General features: G+C 39.5%; 1 protein-coding gene across 1 annotated transcript in view; it reads right to left on the minus strand.

The window, feature by feature from the left end:
• Window positions 1–140: 140 nt before the first annotated feature.
• Window positions 141–19,849, minus strand: part of CDCA2 (cell division cycle associated 2) — a 43,480-nt gene continuing 23,771 nt past the window's right edge. The window contains exons 11-15 of the mRNA XM_005902986.3: window positions 17,208–17,286; window positions 15,710–15,798; window positions 14,732–14,869; window positions 4,142–4,316; window positions 141–1,507 (exon numbers count right to left, since the gene is read on the minus strand). Coding sequence (XP_005903048.2) covers window positions 291–1,507; window positions 4,142–4,316; window positions 14,732–14,869; window positions 15,710–15,798; window positions 17,208–17,286 — 1,698 coding nt within the window. The 3' untranslated portion in view covers window positions 141–290. The remainder of the gene's footprint in view (window positions 1,508–4,141; window positions 4,317–14,731; window positions 14,870–15,709; window positions 15,799–17,207; window positions 17,287–19,849) is intronic.

The following is a 19,849-nucleotide window of genomic DNA, read 5'->3' on the forward strand; positions in this document are numbered from 1 at the left end:
ACATGAAATAAAACTCAAGAGATAAGTTGCTGGGTCTGAAACCGATCCTTTTTAACAGAATACCAACAAAACATTTCTCCTTTGAGGGGAGGATGTATTTAGGTTTGAAGGATGAAGAAATTCACTTATTTCTCCTTAAATGTAGGTTCAACTCAAATGATTTTATTGGAAACTTTTAAAACATTGAGGTTGAACAAAGATGGGAACTGGATGAAAGAATCTTTCAGGCATGAATGGTGGGTTACCTTCTCTCTTGCCTAACTGCTCTGCTGGCAGTGTCAGTGACTGCTTTAGTTCTCTGATAGGTCTGATTCTCTCGAGGTCTCTTGGAGCGTGTTCTCTCCCTTCTGGCCGAGAAAGGATCTTCTTTTGCAGCCTCTTGACTGGGTGGTACTTTTAGGATTGGCAAGTGTAGAGGTACAGAAGCTTCTCCTCCTCCTCTTCCCAGGTAAACTGGCATCAGGAGCAGCGGTAAAGCCCTCACCGTTCTCCTCACTTGATGTGGAGGGCAGCGTGCAAGGATCCTGCCTGGAGGACACAGGCTCGAAGCCTCTGCTGTCAAGAGTACCTACTGTTCTCCTCTTGGTTCTCTGTGAAGTGCAGGAGGCAGGAGGCGGTGGAGGTGAAACCCACACGAGCCCTCCTTCGCTTTCCAAACTTTTCTGCAGCCTCAAGCTGCGTCTTACTTTGGTTTCGCTCTTTGTTCTCTGAAGGCTTTGCTCAATGGAATCAGATAAATCTTTACACAGTTCGGAATTTTCTAAACTAATTTCTACCAAGCTGCTCATGCTGTAGGAAGGTTGGAGGTTGTTGGTTCTTTCCAAATGTAAACCCGGCCCATCAGAACCACCCACAGAGTGTCCTCTGTATTTTCTTTCTCTGTCACTTACACCACTGCAACTGGCTGCGGAGTTTCGTCCCAAATCCTCACCTTGACTTTTACTTACTTTTCTCTGGTCAGTTAAGACATCTTCTGAACAATCACATTCTTTTCGTGAATCGGGTATGAGGTGCTCAGTCTGTAGTTTGTCTTCTGGAATGACTGAGAAGCCACTCTGTTTTTCACATTTGATGTTCGTATCTTCTGAGATTTTAACTATTTGAAAGAGGTTTTCCACATTTTGACCAGCAGCAGAAAGTTCTTGGGACTGCAGGGGAAAATCGGGTTTTGGATTATCCGATACAACGGGTGTTACAGTCACTAAAGTACAAGAAATATGGCTGTTTTCACACTCAGTCCCGGTTTTTCGTTCGTTTTCACTTTCCAAAGTAATTGCTTTTGGGATATTTTCATTTTCATCCATTTCTATAGAGTTTATATTTGCATCTTGCTCAAAAGTAGCATTACTAAAAGATGAGGAACTTTTCATGTCAGAGCTGCAGGATTCAGATGCATCGTCTTTATTAAAGCCTTGAATCACCTGCCAATCTTCTGGGTCCTGAGACAAAAGATTTTCTCTCTTTGGAAGCATCATTTCTTCAAATTTACCATTTGAGTTGAAATCATCTAAGGGTATGTAAATAAGGTTAAATTGAATTAAAAAGCAACAATGGAAATAAACTTTCACAAATCAAAACAGGTGCCAAATTGTATCTGTCTGCATTTCAAGCTTTCAAAAAGTCACAAGACCTACAAATACCACCCTGTGCTTGCCCACCGCACCCCCTCCCAATCTGTCAGCAGTCTGTCTTGCTCAGTTCTTCCTCAACCTACAGGTTAAGAAAATATGTACTTAATGCATGAATTAATAAAGCACACAACCCGAGACCAGGGAAATGAGAACTGTATCTGAAATGGCTTCCTCTATTCTAATGTGCTTCCCATCCTACAAGGTCAGTTAGCGTGAGGCAGACACATTTTCCATTTCCCGAAAAATGAATTACTGAAAACGGGCAACACTGTGCTTTGGGAAGTTTTCTATCTGTGTTCCCCCTTGAAATAGAAAAGAGAAAATCTGGAATTCTGGGGGCATTTGAGGACTTCGTTAAAAGGGTACTTCTGAAGACACTCCGGTTGTGTGCCCTGTGTTAAAAAATTAACATGAACTGCACCATACCCTCAAATACAGCCCTGTTGGTTTCCATTCTCTAGAAATCCCCCCCATTCCATGTCCATCTCTGATTATAATTCACCCTCCAAGAAGACGCGTCATCTGGAGCCTGCCGTGTGTTTCTGGCACCTGGTGTTACATCACAGGTGAAAAACACATCAAGGTTTTCAGGTCGCATAATACAGCCTAAGTGAATCCAGGCTTTGTGAACTCTCAAGCTCAGTACCATGAGAAGTCATCTCTCTGGTTATTGCAGATAATAAAGTTTTTAATTGGTCAGTCAAATGTGTATAAAAAAATGTTTCAAACAAAATTGAAACTGAAAGATAAAAACATAAGCTGAGCCCCAAACCTACAAAACAACCTGTCAGTTTGAAAAGGTATTTATACAACCCTGACTTGGGTACTTACAATCATGTCACGGAAAGCTAGAGATAACAGAGGACAGAAGCCCCTTGGTGCCAACCAACCCATATGTCAATTGGGCTCTTTAAATAACTTTAAAACATTGATATTTGTGTATTTTTCATGAGATTAACATACTAGAAAAGGAAGGCAGGGGAGAAGGATGGAGGGAAGAAGAGAGACAGAGGGACGGAGAGATGGCTTCAGACCCTCAGAGCAGATGAAACCTACAGATTAAAAAAGAAGCTTCAGGTATTTTTGAAAAGAAATTCTCTAATAGGATGCATGATGGAAGATATGCACTAACAGTCACTGTTCAAATGCCTTTAGAAAAACCCTATGAGGAACTGGGGATATAATGAAAATAGGTCTTAGTTTCCAGGCTCATGGGAACGAAAACTTGCAGGGGAAGATGGTGGACAGATCATTATAAACCAGGTGGTAAAGGTATAATGTGAACAAAGAGTTTTCCTGGGAATGCAGCCAGCCTGGCTAAGTCCTAAAGGCTAAGCAGCACTGTGCTCAGTTGCTAAATGTGTCTGACTCTTTGTGGCCCTGTGGACTGTAACCTGCCAGGCTCCTCTGTCCATGGAATTATCCAGGCAAGAATACTGGAGTGAGTTGCCATTTCCTCTTTCAGGGGATCTTCCTGACCCAGGGATTGAACCCATATCTCCTGTGTCTCCATCCCGTTGTCCCCTGCATTAGGAGGCGGATTCTTTACCCCTAGTGCTACCTGGGAAGCAGACACCAAGAGTCCATAATGACATGTACCATATTCACCCCTGACTCTACGATAGATCCTTTATAGTATGTTGCAAATGGAATGTAGGCTATAAATATTTGATGAGTGACAAAGGAAGCTATTTTAAAACTGGTTCCATACAAAATTCACGCACCAAATGAACTCATTTTCAATTTTCAGGATGATTTAGTCGATTGAAACTCAAGCATTAACCAACCAGATATAACTCCAATCCAATTTTTATCAGGGTATCAACAGACTTAATCTTCCTTTTCAACAAAATTTTCCAAGTAATCAAGTTTGATTTATAAGTCTTTCCAGAAGATGTTTAGCAGTGCCAACTCTACTGAAGTTTTTTCAGGGCAAGTTTTTTATTTGTTTGTTTTAATTTTATTTTTAATTCATAGAAGATACACTATTACTGAGCCATCACCTTGTTGACTTTCAGCAATGGAATACACCACCACTCAGAATTCATTTTGCTTTACCAAAATGCTTTAAAAAGCAAAGACAGGGTAAAAGGAAATTCTTTCCCCTAAAATTATATGCAATCTACTGTGTCTGAGTTTCTCTGGGGAGAGGGAGTGTCCAGCAGATTCTGAAAAGTGTCTAGGTGATCTGGAAGTTAAAGAACTACTGCTTTAAAAAAAAAAAAAAGAACAACAAAAACACGCTTTTTTGGCCACACCTTGTAGCATGTGGGATCTTAGTTCCCTGACCAGGGATCAAACTCACGCCCCCTGCATTGGAAGCCTGGAGTCTTGGCCACTGAACCGCCAGGGAAGTTGCCCACTGCTTCTTAACATTCTTGTGGGAATAGGAGGGAAAGTTGCTGTTTTAAATTTATGTATTCTTGACACAATGAAGAGAAAAGGGGGAAAAAAAGAGAGTGAAATGGCAACAGAGAGGAAGAAGAGATACAGTGGTGCACGCAGGCTACCTGGGTACGTCCTCCGAACGAGGCTCCCAACCAATGGCGTCTCAGAGACCTCCGGCAGCTCAGGGATAGGGCTCAGGAGCGGCTTCTTAGAGGCAAGGTCTCTTTCTCCATATAGAGACTTCTGGACACCTTTTCTCTTTCCCTTTCCTTTCTTCTTTTTGCAACCTTTTAAAACCTGAGAAAATGTATTAGAACGCCGTCACTGAGAAGGATGGAGCACCACGTACCCTTCTGACCCTCAAATTAAATTTTTATAGAAAAACTTAAGACTAGTTATTCCATTTAAAACTTGAGAAACTTGAGTCAGGGTGAAGGGGCTAGGTAGTTTACAGGTGTCAACTAAAATAAAAGCTGAACTCAATTTATGAATTGTAGAGTCACGGTCTGTATTTCCACAAAGCATGTGCTGAAATAAGTTCTGGATAAGTGAAAAACAGGTGAGGTGCTGTAGAACTGGACAGACTGAAGACAAGAGGAACTGTAACTAGGATGTGGTTAGGATGACTCAGGATTAACCTAGAATGAGTTCTCTATTGGAAACTATGGAAAACCGTTTTCTGTTCCGAGATGTGGATGAAGAAACAACAGGTGTGTACATAAAATTTGAAGATAACGCAAAGCTGCTTCAAACAAGAGACGATCTAATCAAGATTAAAATGATCAGGTCAAAATAAGATGGAATTCAATAAGCATAAGCAGAAGATGAGGGAAAAAAGGTTTGGTAATAACTGATAGAAAACATGTGGGTTTTTATAAAAATTAAAACTGCTTTAATACTATCTGGAATGCAGTGTTCAATTCTGACTGCCTATCAGTAACTGACCACTAATGCTCTATTGTTTAAAAAAGTTTCATATGGATATTCCAGCAATACCACTTCTAGGCATATAGCTCATAAAAATATAAAAACAATAAACAAATAAGTTTCGCATGGAGAAGACTTGAGGGGAACCCAAATACTGTATTGAAATAATACAGTATTATTAGGTTGTTATGAGCAAAAATAATGAAATATATTCAATGTGATAATACTGGAAAGAACCAGATTTTAGGTCAACATAAGGAATACATTGCTAACAGTTAGAGCTTCTGGAAAATGGCATCCATTCAAATCTTTATGGAGAAACTGCTTTGTGCAGGTAATAATTTGCTAGGTATGAGATGTAAAAACAAGTCTTTAGGGAACTCTTGGTTTAATGGCAAGTAACTGTAATACATACATACAGACCAGGAAAGACTCTACATAGACTGAGAAGACGGAGACCTGGCCTACAGGAGGTTTTCAAGACAGGGTCCACAGGAAATGGAATGTCTAAGCCAAATTTTAAACAAGTGAGAATTGTTTCGGTTGATGATGGGAGTGCAAAGAAAGGCTTTTCAAGCAAATGCAGAGGGAACAGATCTAAGCGAGGCAGCACAGAGCAGAGGAGGAGCTGTTCATGGTCCACTGACCCCCAAAGCAGCAGCAGAAGAGGCCAACAAAGCCAGCAAGGTCCTTCAATGCAATGAATATACCCCAAAAGCAATGAGGGTTCACCACATGGTGACTTAGTGGAAACATCTGAGTCTGCGTTTGAGAGAGAGTACTTAGGTAACAGCACAGAAGTGAACGGTGTGGAAGAGTGGAAGACACTTAAGAGTACAGAAATGCCACGGAGCTTTATGTTCCTTGAGATTTCTATACATATCCTGTAAAAACAAAACAAGAAAAAAACATTCCAGGAAAAAGTAATTTTAGAACTGTAAAAGATAAATGGTCCTCTTGGTGATTTATAATATACACTGAACACTAAATTCTCTGAGAAGTACTCAGTATAAATAACCTCTATATACATTAGAAAAATGCTGGCTTAAATATTTTTCCACGAAATATTTTTTTTTTTCAGGGAACATCTGTTGATTTCCAAGCAACAGTTGGGAAAATAATAGTTTGGTCAACGGAAATGGAAACGAAGAGAAAAATCTTTACTTGGGTTCCATAGCTAAGTTGCAAGAGAAATAATTTGGCTTTGTGCCAGTTGTCTTCAGTTCAAATCCCGACTCTGACACTTCACTCACTGCTTTGTAATCTTAGGCAACTTACCTCACCTCTCTGTACCTTAGTCTTCTCATCTGCAAAATGGGAACCACAAAAGCACATACCACAGAAAGCTGTGGTGAGCATTATATCAATACATGTGAAACGGTTAAAGTATGGCTTGATTCATAGGAAAGGCTATGTGTTAGTTATTCTTTTTCTTCTTACTACTTTGAATACTGATAGGGGAGGAAGTATTTATAACATTAAATTATGCTCTTAGTGTTACCGTGTGACCTCAGCCCTACTGCGTTGGTTAGTATACTATGATCAATGTCATCAGGACAGTTTCTGATTCATGGTTCAAGTAAACCCCCTTTTAATAGGATTCTGGAAATCTTTGTTTATATAAACTGTCTCCAACAGTACCTGGATCTTAGTGGCTTCTCAAGAAACATAAATGAACTAATGAATGAATGAGAAAGGAAAAGTACAGTTAAACATAAAATTTGCTGAACATGAGGAAAGACTAGTATTGTTTTTTCACAGTCATGGACCAAGAGAAGGACACCACCCAAAAAGAAAAAAGTAAAGATGAACTAACACAATTGTAAAATTACTACACTCCGATAAAAGTTAAAAAAAAAAAAAAAGAAAACCTGTGGTCTGTCACGAAAACATACCTAGCAATGCTTATCTTACCCACAAGAAGGTTTTGTCTACAAAGGTTAGAATTTTATCAATACCTGAATTTACTCCAATACAAAAAGCCTTCTTTAGACTAACAAACAAGAGATGTGAGTGCATGTGTACTCAGTTGTGTCCAGCTCTTTGCGACCCCATGGACTGTAGCCTGCCAGGCTCCTCTGTCCATGGGATTTTCCAGGCAATAACACTGGAGAGGGTTGCCATTTCCTACTCCAGAGGATCTTCCCAACCCAGGGATCAAACCGCATCTCCTATATGTCTTGCATTGGCAAGCAGATTATTAACCACTGAGCCACCTGGGAAGCTAAGCAATTGGAATCCTCAGGAAACCATGTGATGAGACTGGTTTAGGAGTTGGAGACAAAGGACAACTCAAGATATTATGCTTAATGGGATTCTATTTACTCCCCAATCACCATTATTTCTTCTCACACAGGGAACGAGGTCATGCAACAGAAGTGCTTACTTCTTCTATTATTTGCACAATTAAATTGTTTTAGAGTAACTTTAAAATTATTTTAAAATAATTCAGGTACAGAGCAACACATCAAACTGAACAGGAAAGCTCCTGGTGAAAAGCAAACATTTTTCTGTCCCTGCCATTTACTTATTTATTGGCTCATTTTTAGTTTCTGTAGCTGGCTCCATCTCTCTAAAAAAGGGACTCGGATTGCTGTATTTTTAACATTTAATAACGTAAAGTTTCAAACACTCAAAAAGAAGAGAGAATAGGACCTTGAATCCCATGTTCCCAACAGCTAACTCCTCTAATTACTAACATAGAAATCATGATTCATTTATAACTCCCTTTGCTCAGATTATTTTAAAGCAAATCCCAGACACAACATCATCTCATCTGAAAATCCTACAATATCTCTAAGAGATAAGGACTTCTTTTTTTCCCCCCACACACAAACAAAAAAAAAGAAACATTCTATTATTTGGCATTGTATTTTATTGCTCATTTTTTTCCTCTTGTACAATGAACTTTTATTTATTTTTCCCAGCTTTGAGATGTAACAGACGTATAACATTATATAGGTTTAAGGAATACACATAAGTATATATATTATGAAATGATTACCTTTTTCTAAAATGACAAATACTAGTCAGCAATAAATGGAACTATTGATATACACAGATCTGGACAAATCTCCAGAGAATGATGCTGAGTGAAAAAGCCAGTCCCAAAAGGTTACCTAAAATATGAGTCTATGAACATAATGACAAAATGAAAGGAGTAGAGGACAGACTGGTCCTTAACCCTCCAGGACTGGCTGCTGGGGGGTTAAGGTGGGGGAGGCAGTGAGAAGAGGATAGAGCTACAAGCCAGAAGAGATCTCTGCAGCAATGGAAACGTCCTGCATCTTGACTGTATTTTGTTATCTTACCACTGTGATACTGTACAACTGTTTTGCAAAATGTCACCATGGAGGGAGCTGGGCAAAGGGTAGCTGGGATCTTTCTAGTTTTTCTGATAGCAGCATGCATCTTGAAAATGATCTCAAAATAAAAACTTAGGTGCAAAAAAAAACAGATAGCAGTTTTCCCTAATATTTCTTCCGAGTTCCACTTTCTCCAAGTGGCCCTTAATTGTCTTTTTACAACTGTTCAAATCAGGATTGAACAAAGTCTCCACACATGTCATTTGGTTGAGATTTTCTCTGTTCTATGGCTTATACCCCTGCCATTTATGTGGTGAATGTCCTTGAGGCATATTATCATGTAGTGGCCACCAAGCTCTGGATTTGGGTGACTGTCTTTATATTCATCTATCTCCTGATACTTCCTATCAACCAGATATTAGATCCAGGCTTAATTAGATACAGCTTTGATCTTCTTAGGAAAAAGCATCTCATGGAAGGTTGTAAATGCCCTCATTGCACCAGTAGGCCCACCTTCTCCCCCTGCATGGCACTACAAATGACCAGTGGTTTCAGGTGCCTATGACCTCCGGCTCCCCCATTAGCGTCTTCCTAACATTCAACAGCTTTTGTGAACAGATCTTTTTGATTAGTGACAACTATCCCTAAGAGCTTTCCCTTATAAACTATTTACCTGAAACATAGCTCAAATTTTATCTTCTAGCTTTCCAAAATGAAAAAACCCGAAAATAAGAATTGATGTCCTAGACAGCTGCTACGGTGACCTTTAAGTTTGGTGGTTCAGGTCATTTCAGTCCAGTCACTCAGTCGTGTCCGACTCTTTGCGATCCCATGAATTGCAGCACGCCGGGCCTCCTTGTCTATCACCAACTCTTGGAGTTCACCCAAACTCATGTCCATCGAGTTGGTGATGCCATCCAGCCATCTCATCCTCTGTCGTCCCCTTCTCCTCCTGCCCCCAAGCCATCCCAGCATCAGAGCCTTTTCCGATGAGTCAACTCTTCGCATGAGGTGGCCAAAGTATTGGAGTTTCAGCTTTAGCATCAGTCCTTCCAAAGAACATCCAGGACTGATCTCTAGAATGGACTGATTGGATCACCTTGCAGTCCAAGGGACTCTCAAGAGTCTTCTCCAACACCACAGTTCAAAAGCATCAATTCTTCGGCACTCACCTTTCTTCACAGTCCAACTCTCACATCCACACATGACCACTGAAAAACCATAGCCTTGACTAGATGGACCTTTGTTGGCAAAGTAACGTCTCTGCTTTTGAATATGCTATCTAGGTTGGTCATAACTTTCCTTCCAAGGAATAAGTGTCTTTTAATTTCATGTCTGCAATCACCATCTGCAGTGATTTTGGAGCCCCAAAAAATAAAGTCTGATACTGTTTCCACTGTTTCCCCATCTATTGCCCAGGAAGTGATGGGACAAGAGGCCATGATCTTCGTTTTCTGAATGTTGAGTTTTAAGCCAACTTTTTCACTCTTCTCTTTCACTTTCATCAAGAGGCTTTTTAGTTCCTCTTCACTTTCTGCCATAAGGGTGGTGTCACCTGCATATCTGAGGATATTGATATTTCTCCCGGCAATCTTGATTCCAGCTTGTGCTTCTTCCAGTCCAGCGTTTCTCATGATGTACTCTGCATATAAGTTAAATAAGCAGGGTGACAATATACAGCCTTGATGTACTCCTTTTCCTATTTGGAACCAGTCTGTTGTTCCATGTCCAGTTCTAACTGTTGCTTCCTGACCTGCATACAGGTTTCTCAAGAGGCAGGTCAGGTGGTCTGGTATTCCCATCTCTTTCAGAATTTTCCACAGTTTATTGTGATCCACACAGTCAAAGGCTTTGGCATAGTCAATAAAGCAGAAATAGATGTTTTTTTGGAACCCTCTTCCTTTTTCCATGATCCAGCGGATGTTGGCAACTTGATCTCTGGTTCCTCTGCCTTTTCTAAAACCAGTCTGAACATCTGGCAGTTCATGGTTCACATATTGCTGAAGCCTGGCTTGGAGGATTTTGAGCATTACTTTACTAGCGTGTGAGATGAGTGCAATTGTGCAGTAGTTTGAGCATTCTTTGTCATTGCCTTTCTTTGGGATTGGAATGAAAACTGACCTTTTCCAGTCCTGTGGCCACTGCTGAGTTTTCCAAATTTGCTGGCATATTGAGTGCAGCACTTTCACAGCATCATCTTCCAGGATTTGAAATAGCTCAACTGGAATTCCATCACCTCCACTAGCTTTGTCGTAGTGATGTTTTCTAAGACCCACTTGACTTCACATTCCAGGATGTCTGGCTCTAGGTGAGCTATCACACCATCGTGATTATCTTGGTAGTGAAGATCTTTTTTGTACAGTTCTTCTGTGTATTCTTGCCACCTCTTCTTAATATCTTCTGCTTCTGTTAGGTCCCTACCATTTCTGTCCTTTATCGAGCCCATCTTTGCATGAAATGTTCCCTTGGTGTCTCTAATTTTCTTGAAGAGATCTCTGGTCCTTCCCATTCTGTTGTTTTCCTCTATTTGTTTGCACTGATCGCTGAAGAAGGCTTTCTTATCTCTCCTTTGTGGTTAGGTTTTCATTATGAGGAAATTAAGTGTTTTTTCCTATTTGATGTTTCTGTTTCAAACCACTGCAATCAATATGTCTGATGGCTACACTGTCCTACCTTTGGTCAGCAGAGGACCCTTCAAAATGATTGTGTGTCCTTTAATGTGGCCCCAGAAGTTTCTTAGGCATCCTTGCATGCACACTGCTCCAGATCTGCGCTCATTTTCTGCATTTGCTGCTGTAAATCTGAAAGTGGTCATTTCACTAAGGTAATATCAATCCCTTTCAGTTGAGATGGTAGACATGGCAATGTAGGTACAAAGGAGGCTCAGTGCTTCTACAATTTATGAACAGAAAGAGCTAGAGAATTGTTTTAAATGGTAAAAGCGTGTGTTCATGATATTTTAAATTCAAATTTAGTCTAACAAGGTTTTGAATTTGATTTTAAAGTTTATCTTATTTCCAGTGAAGAGTCTGGATTCCTACTGTTCAGTTACTCAGTCGTGACTGACTCTTTGTGTCCCCATGAATTGCAGCACGCCAGGCCTCCTTGTCCTTCACCATCTCCTTGAGTCTGCTCAGACTCATGTCCATTAAGTCAGTGATGCCATCCAATCATCTCATTCTCTGTCGTCCCCTTCTCCTCCTGCCTTCAATCTTTCCCAGCATCAGGGTCTCTTCCAATGACTCAGCTCTTGGCATCAGGTGGTCAAAGTATTGGAGCTTCAGCATCAGTCCTTCCAATGAATATTCAGGACTGATTTCCTTTAGGATTGTCTGGTTTCATTTCCTTGTAGTCCAAGGGACTCCAATATCACAGTTCAAAAGCATCAATTCTTCGGCGCTCAGCCTTCTTTATGGTCCAACTCTCATATCCATACACGACTACTGGAAAAACCATAGCTTTGACTAGACGGACCTTTATTGGCAAAGTAATGTCTCTGCTTTTTAATATGCTGTCTAGGTTTGTCATAGCTTTTCTTCCAAGGAGCAAGCGTCTTAATTTCATGGCTGCAGTAACCATCTGCAGTGGTTTTGGAGCCCAAGAAAATAAAGTCTGTCACTGTTTCTATTGTTTCCTCATCTATTTGCTCTGGATTCTTAATGACAGTTAAAAAAAAAGACACGCATACACAAATCCTTTCTTATTTGCTTCATCGTAGAGTAAATTCTTCTATCAGTGAGTGTTATTGTTTAAGTTTTTCTGCAGTTATTTTTGTTCCTGGGGCAGCAGAGGATGAGATAGTTAGATAGCATCACCTGACTCAACGGACACGAATGTGAACAAACTCTGGGAGATAGTGAAGAACAGGGAAGCCTGGCAAGGTGCAGTCCATGGGCTTGCAAAGAGTCAGACATACTTGGCAACTGAACAACAAAATCAATGTACATCCTATTTGGAATTTTCACATTTCTGATCCTGAAAAAAATTTATGAGGTTAAGCCACTGACTTGATATACAGTTACATCAATTTGTTTCATTTTGTTTAACAACTTTAAAAAATTGAACTATAATTGTTTCATAATCATGCAGAACATTTACAGTTCAAAGTTAAAAGGAAAAAACATATTCAGGGAAATCTAGCCTTTTCCTTTCTGTTCCCTCCTCTGTCTCTTCTCCCTACAGGTAACCAGGTTTTATTAGTTTTTGATCTATTCTATGTTTTCTCGTTATTGTTGTTAATCATATATACACACACACAATTTTTTTTAATGCTCCCTACTTTCTTAGATAAAAGGCAATATATTGGTTTGTCATATTAGCTGCCATCACAAAATACTGCAGACTGGGTGGCTTGTTGTTGTTTAGTCACTACGTTGTGTCCTACTCTTTGCAACCCCATGGAATGTAGCTTGCTAGGCTCTCATAACTCCTGCACTGGCAGGTGGATTCTTTACCAGTGAGACACCCAGGAACATAAAAAATACACTTTTTCTTACACCCTACTGTTGGTTGAAATCACACTTATTAAAGTTCCCTTTCTATTGTTTTAAAAAAAATTTATTTTTGCCGTGCTGGGTCTTTGTTGCTGCACGTGGGCTTTCTCTAGTTGCAGTGAGTGGAGGCTACTCTCTGGTTGCAATGAGTGGGCTTCTAACTGCGGTGGCTTCTCTTGTTACGGAGCATGGGTCTTGAGTCCTTGAGCTTCAGTAGTTGTGGTACATGGGCTTAGTTGCCACCAGACATGTGGAATCTTACTGGATGAGGGATGGAACCTGTGTCCCCTGCTTGACAGGTGAAGTCTTAACCACTGGACCACTAGGGAATTCCATAAAGTTTGCTTTCTATTTGCTCCAAAACTCCTTCCTACATACAGACTTTTCTTTGGGATGGTACAGAATGAGCTTTTTTTCTTATATGGCACAACTTTCATTTGCTCAATCACAGGTCTTTTTCTTCTTCCCTTCAGAGACACCCCCCCCCCACCCCCACTCCCAGAGCACTCTTTTCTTGTTCAAATTTGGGTTGATTGCTCTTCCAGGCTGATTGAACAGCTATGATCAGAGATTTCTGTTCTCTGTCATTATTATTAGACCCACTGTATCCTGAATTCTCAAGCTTACGTCCTCATTTTGCTAAAGTATCGCCTCCAATAACATTAAAAAACTAAACTTCCAGAGTCTAAACGGATGAGTTTCGTTATGGAAATGTTGGTTTTTGAAGTGTTGGCAGGGTAGTTTAAGGAAAGATGCCTAGTAGGTAGCTGAACCTATACTTATAGACAGGAAACATATGAGTGTTGTCAACTGTGTTACACATGAAACCACCCAGGAAATAAGCTGTTTCAAAGGTCAGAGAGTAAAATAGAACTCTGGGTAACATAAACATTTAGGAATGGGTGGAAGGACACAAACCTTTAATAGAGACCATACAGGAGAGATCTCAGTTTTGTCAAATGCTGCGGGGCCAGACAGTAGGAACAAGACCTCAAAGACACACTGGATTTTAGTCACTAGGTTACAACTTAGTAACCTAAATGCTGGAAAAATAATGGAAGAATTATTAACATAATAACATCTGACACAGTGACTCTGCAGTGGCCCATGAGGCTCTCCAGCAGCAATGTCGGATGGGAGAGGGGACAATGGTGGCATTCAGAGGGGACAGATGACATTCTGCTTCCAGGAAGGAAGCAGAATGAAAGGGATGAAGACCCGAGATTACAGACAAGTGTGTTGAAAACAGCTTACATGGCTTAGGATGAATGAGGAAACATAGGAAATGAAATCATAGGACTTCTGAAAGCCTAAGAGTAAATATAACACTAGAGGAGGCATGAGTAAGATAGCTTGAGAACGCTGGGTGGAGAGGAGGCTGGGGGTGGAGAGGAGGACATACAAAGGTCTTGGGTACCAACAAGCTGTGGATGTGACAGGGGAGGGGCCAGTCACTGAAGTGGGGAGCACCAGGACCTGGGTTAAAGTGTTAGATCCGCCTTCCACAAAGAAACAGTGATGTCATGAGCCGACATAGGCCTCCAGGAGTGGAGGAAGACAGAGCTAATTTCTGAATTCTTGCTTCAATACGGAAGGTCATCCATCAACCCACTGGCAGCAGCCCAGTCAAACAAGTGACAGATGGCACACTCATCCCTGAGAAATTCTCTCAGAGGATTCCCGTAAGACGGTATAGTGAGACTAGACCAGATTCAAAGTTAAGAATCAATTCCACATTCGAGTTGGTGATTCCCAGCACTGGGTGTACACAACCCAACCCAATGAAGACAATGCAAAAATGGCTTTTGGGTAACGCACAATTGAGTATATAATCTCTTACGGCCCCTTCTATTCTATGATAACTTGATTTTTAATACTCTTGGTCCCATGTTAACTAGAAAAAAAATTTGTTTTTGTGTTTTCCTAACCACACCACAAACAAATGTACTATGTCTACTCTTCGTTACATCTTTAAACACACACTCACCCGATTCTTTCGTGGAAGGACTTTGTCTGCATGCTTGCTTTCTTGAGACTTCCTCCTATTAGTTTTCTTTTCTTTACAAGGCTGAGCTTCTGCATTGAGTAAGTTGCAAACACTCTCTTGTGAAAAACTGATCAACTTCTAGAAAGAAAATTGAAAGCAGGGCTACCGTAAAACACAGGCAGTTACATTTTCATTTCACGTCTTTTCCCTCCCCTGTGGATTCTACCACTTTACATCCCATTTCTGCAGAAGTTAATATAGCAATATTAATAGTATTAACATGCAGAAGTTAATACAACATGGTAAATCAACTAGATAGAGTTCAATAAAATTTAAAAAAATAAAAAGAATCATTGTCTCAGGTACCTACTGAACACCTATAATTTAGTATTAGTACCTAACTACTGATGGGTTATGAGTGAGAAAAATAATGAACTGTTAGATTATCTAAGTTTGCCTTCTGCGTTTATCATCCAAAAATATGAGCAAAAAATATTATCAGTATGCTATATGTTTATGCACTATGATGCTGTAGACAAAAATCCAAATTCAACTAATTTAATAAAATCACAGAAGACATGCACTCAATGGGAGTTATGATCACATTGAAAACAGTGGAATGTAGTTTAGGAAAAGTTATGTCATTTTCTGATTGTTAACTACATGCTACTCTTCTCTGCTTTGCACTTTGATGCAATTTATAATAAAACCATGGAGATCCCAAAGAAACTTTCTAAACAGATGACCTTCCACATGAACACACACTCTGAAATCATCTTGTTTTAATGTATTTTTCTTCTCACAGAATTAAGATCACATCAGGAAAACAGCATCACCCTGGGTTACATGGTAGGTAGGATAAGGTATTAGCTCTTGAAACATTGATTAAACCAAGATTTAACCAATAAGTCATTTGATCATGAAAACAGAAAAAAAAAAAAGCTATTGCAAGATTTAGAAACAAACACAAACACTTACGCTTCTTCTGTCAGAGGTCCGCGTTGCTCTACCGACTCTGAAGGGGGCTATATTCTCGTGGTTACTTGAAGAGGCAGAGGTATCAGTGCCTAATGAGCAAGATATAGCAAAATTAGGGAAGCTTACAAAAACTTTTAGATCCGCTGCCTTGGAAACACTGGATACTCTTGAATACTAATTTTGCTTTTAGTATCCTATAGTCACTAAGTTCGGAGAAGGCAAGGGCACCCCACTCCAGTACTCTTGCCTGGGAAATCCCATGGATGGAGGAGCCAGGTAGGCTACAGTCTATGGGACAGCTAAGAGTCGGACAAGATTGAGCAACTTCACTTTCACTTTTCACTTTGATGCATTGGAGAAGGAAATGGCAACCCACTCCAGTGTTCTAGCCTGGAGAATCCCAGGGACAGAGGAGCCTGGTGGGCTTCCGTCTATGGGGTTGCACAGAGTCGGACACGACTGACGTGACTTAGCAGCAGCAGCAGCAGTCACTAAGTTGTATCTGCCTCTATGCGACCCCATGGACTGTAGCCCGCCAGGCTCCTCTGTCCATGGGATTTTCCCAGGCAAGAATGCAGGAGTGGGTAGCCATTTCCTTCTCCCTGGATCTTCCCAACCCAGGGATTGAACCTGCATCTCCTACATTGCAGGCAGATTCTTTACTGCTAAACCACTGGGGAAGCCCATATCTGAACATAAATGTTAATTACCATGAGAAATAAATTTTGAGATTCAAAAAAATTTTAAAACATTAAAGTACTTTCACAAAGTTCAAAAAATTGAAATGTGATCACTTTTGATGGTATAAAGAGAAGGCAGTGAAGCACGTCGAAGAGTATAAGCTCTGGAAGACGATAGACTATGATTCCAACTTAGTTCTATTAGTAACTTAACATTCCACATTTTGGATTCTGTGCTAATGAGATCAGTTTGTGTCCGAGAGACAATAAGATATGTTGGTGACCCATTAAAGGATGTCCACTAGGGGAGAGACATGAATAATGGTTCCCACCCTACCTGCTCTGCCCATATTTGCCGGCCAAGTCCTGGTTTGTCAGAAAAGCACAGAGAGATCTTTGTTGCCTTGTCATGATCATAAAAAAAGCCAGAAACCTTGGAATATATGTGTGTACAAAATGTCATGTTGATGAACGGTTTTGTATATTTACAAATGATGCTTACAATCCTTATCTTTTCAATTGTGCAACCTGATAAGGAGTTCACTGTGAATCCTTAAGAGTGGAGAGAGCAACTCCTCTGCTCGCAGTGACTTAAAAAAATGAGGCTACCCACTGAAGGAAGTAATGTGTGGGTGATTATAAAGTATGCGACTCAGAATGGAATGAGATGGATATGAGATTTCTTATATGCTTTTGTATACTATTTGGGTTTTTTAAAAAATCAACTATGATCATAATAAAAATAAAAATTTAAAATTAAGGAGATCTTCATATATACATACATTTAATAATATTTATGATTATTTAAAAGTTACTACCTGAAAGAGTCTCAGCAATTGAAGACATATTAAGAGAACTCAAAACGGCAAACGAAACCTGAAGAGGCTCTATGTTTTCCTAAACAAAAAAAGGGTAGAAATTAGATATCTTTAAATTCAATGGACATATAAAAAATGTGCCCCAAAGAAAATAAGATATATCTTTGTAGAACAAATTGTAATAAGCATAAAGATAGGAAATCAATAAGGGATTAACTAAATTACAAAAAGCAAAATAAGATACTGAATATAAATATAATGTTTTATAATATTTACAATCATCCTAAAGGAAACCACATTTACTAACTATAATCCACCAAAATAATAATAAAACTTTTAAGTGAAGGGTAGGCATTGATGATCTACCAATAAGTTACCTTTTGAATCATTTGAAGTCCCATATCCTAACCCCGATAAAGTAAGAAAATCTATTAACAAATACAATCTAACATTACAGTATTTTTCAGGCAAGCTTCAAGGCAAATATAAATGCAGATGTGAAATCTTTTCTTTTACACAGCCAGTATAATGGTAGCTGTTAATTTTTCACAGATAAAATCTGTCAGGTTAAATAAATTCCTTTATCACCTGTGTGCTCAGAATTTTTTATCAGAAATCAATGCTGGATTTTATCAAATGCTTTTTCTCCACCTACTAAGAAGCCCATATCATTTTTCTATTTTATTCTGTTAATATGGTGAATTCCATAGACTGCTTTTCAAATATTAAACCAACTTTGCCTTTTGGGGATAAAAATCTTACTTATTCATAATTTATTCCCTTTTGCATATTAATATGTTTATGAGGATACTGCACTGTAAGTTTTCTTTTCTTATAATGTCTGATTATGGTATCAGGTTAAAGCTGACAGTGATGAATTGGGAAGCATGCTCAACTCAACTGGAAATCAGTCCTGAATATTCATTGGAAGGACTGACGCTGAAGCTCCAATACTTTGGCCACCCAATGAGAAGAACAGACTCATTGGAACAGACCCTGATGCTGGGAAAGACTGAAGGCAGGAGAAGAAGGGGCTGACAGAGGATGAGATGATTGGATGGCATCACTGACTCGATGGACATGAATTTGAGCAAACTCTGGGAGATGGTGAAGAACAGGGAGGCCTGGCGTGCTGCAGTCCATGGGGTCACAAAGAGTCAGACATGACTGAGCAACTGAACTGACTGACTGAGGCAGAATTAGTATTGCACCTTCCTTAAATGATAGAATTCATTAGTAAAGTCATTTGGACATGCAATTTTCTTTGCGGGAAGGTTTTACTTACAGTTTAATTTCTCTAGTTGATACAGGGCTAATGACACCACTTATTTCTTCTTGAGTGAAATTAACAGTTTGTGTCTTTTAAGGAATGTAGCTTAAGTTCTTGAATTTACTGGCATAATATAAAGTTGTTTATAATATTTTTATTACCCTTTCAATTTATCGATTATTAGGAAATTAGTTATGTCACCTCCCTTATTCCTTGTATTGGTAACGAGTATCCTCTTTTTTCCTGAACAGTCAGATTAGAAGTTTACCATTATTTTCTGTAGCATAATCTTTTGATTTCAATGATTTTTCCTCTATTGTTTTTCTGTTCTCTATTTCATTGATTTTCTGCACTTTAAAAAAATAATTTTATTTATTTTTGGCTGTGCTGGGTCTTTGTTGCTGCTCGCCCGGTTAACAGTGAGCGGGGGTCACTCTTCGTTGTGGTGCACAGGTTTCTCACTGCGGTGGCCTCCCCTGCTGCAAAGTGCAAGCTCCAGGGAGCTCAGGCCTCTGCAGCTGCATCTCCTGGGCTCTAGAGCTCAGGCTCAATAGTTGTGGTGCTAGGGCCCAGCTGCTCTGCGGCATGTGGGATTTTCCTGGACCAGGGATAGAATCTGTCTCCTGCATTGGCAGGTAGATTCTTTACCACTGAGCCACCAGGGAAGCCCTACACTTATTTTTATTACTTTCTTTCTTTTATCTTAGTTTGATTTTCTTTTTCTAGTTTCTTAAAGTGGAGCCTGAGATCATTAATTTCAGACCTTTCATTTTCAAATATAGCCTTTAATTTTTAAAAATTTCCCTAGGCATGGCTTTAGTTGTACCCCACGTATTTTTGTCATTTTACTGTGGTTTATATCTGTTAACTTATTCCACTTTTGTTTATAGCCTAAGAACCTCTCCCTACCTTGATACCATGCTAATTTGGTTGCATATAAACAAAAAATTGTTCTTACTCTTGCTTTGAACAATTGTCCTTATGAAGACTAATTAAAAAGAAGGAGTCTGTTATATCTGCCCAAATATTTAGCATTTTCAGTGCTCTTCATTCCTGTGTAGATGCAGATTTTCATGCAGAACTATTTTTCCTTTGATTAAAGGGCTTCCTTTTTAATACTTCTAAGGCTAACCTGTTATGGTAATAGGATTATTTCAACTTTCCTATGTCTGAAAAAGCCTCTATTTCACTTTTTGTTTTGAAAGACGGTCTCACTGGATAGAGAATTCTCAATGGACAGGTATTTTGTATTTATTTTTTTTGCTCTAAGTACTTAAATACATCTTTAAAAGACGTTGCTATACTGACTTCTGGTTCCCATAGTTCCAGCAAGAAATCTGCAGCTGCCTCTCTTCTGTTTTGTCTTATGTCA

This window comes from Bos mutus, chromosome 8 (genome assembly GCF_027580195.1).
Source record: "Bos mutus isolate GX-2022 chromosome 8, NWIPB_WYAK_1.1, whole genome shotgun sequence".
Lineage (NCBI taxonomy): Eukaryota > Metazoa > Chordata > Mammalia > Artiodactyla > Bovidae > Bos > Bos mutus.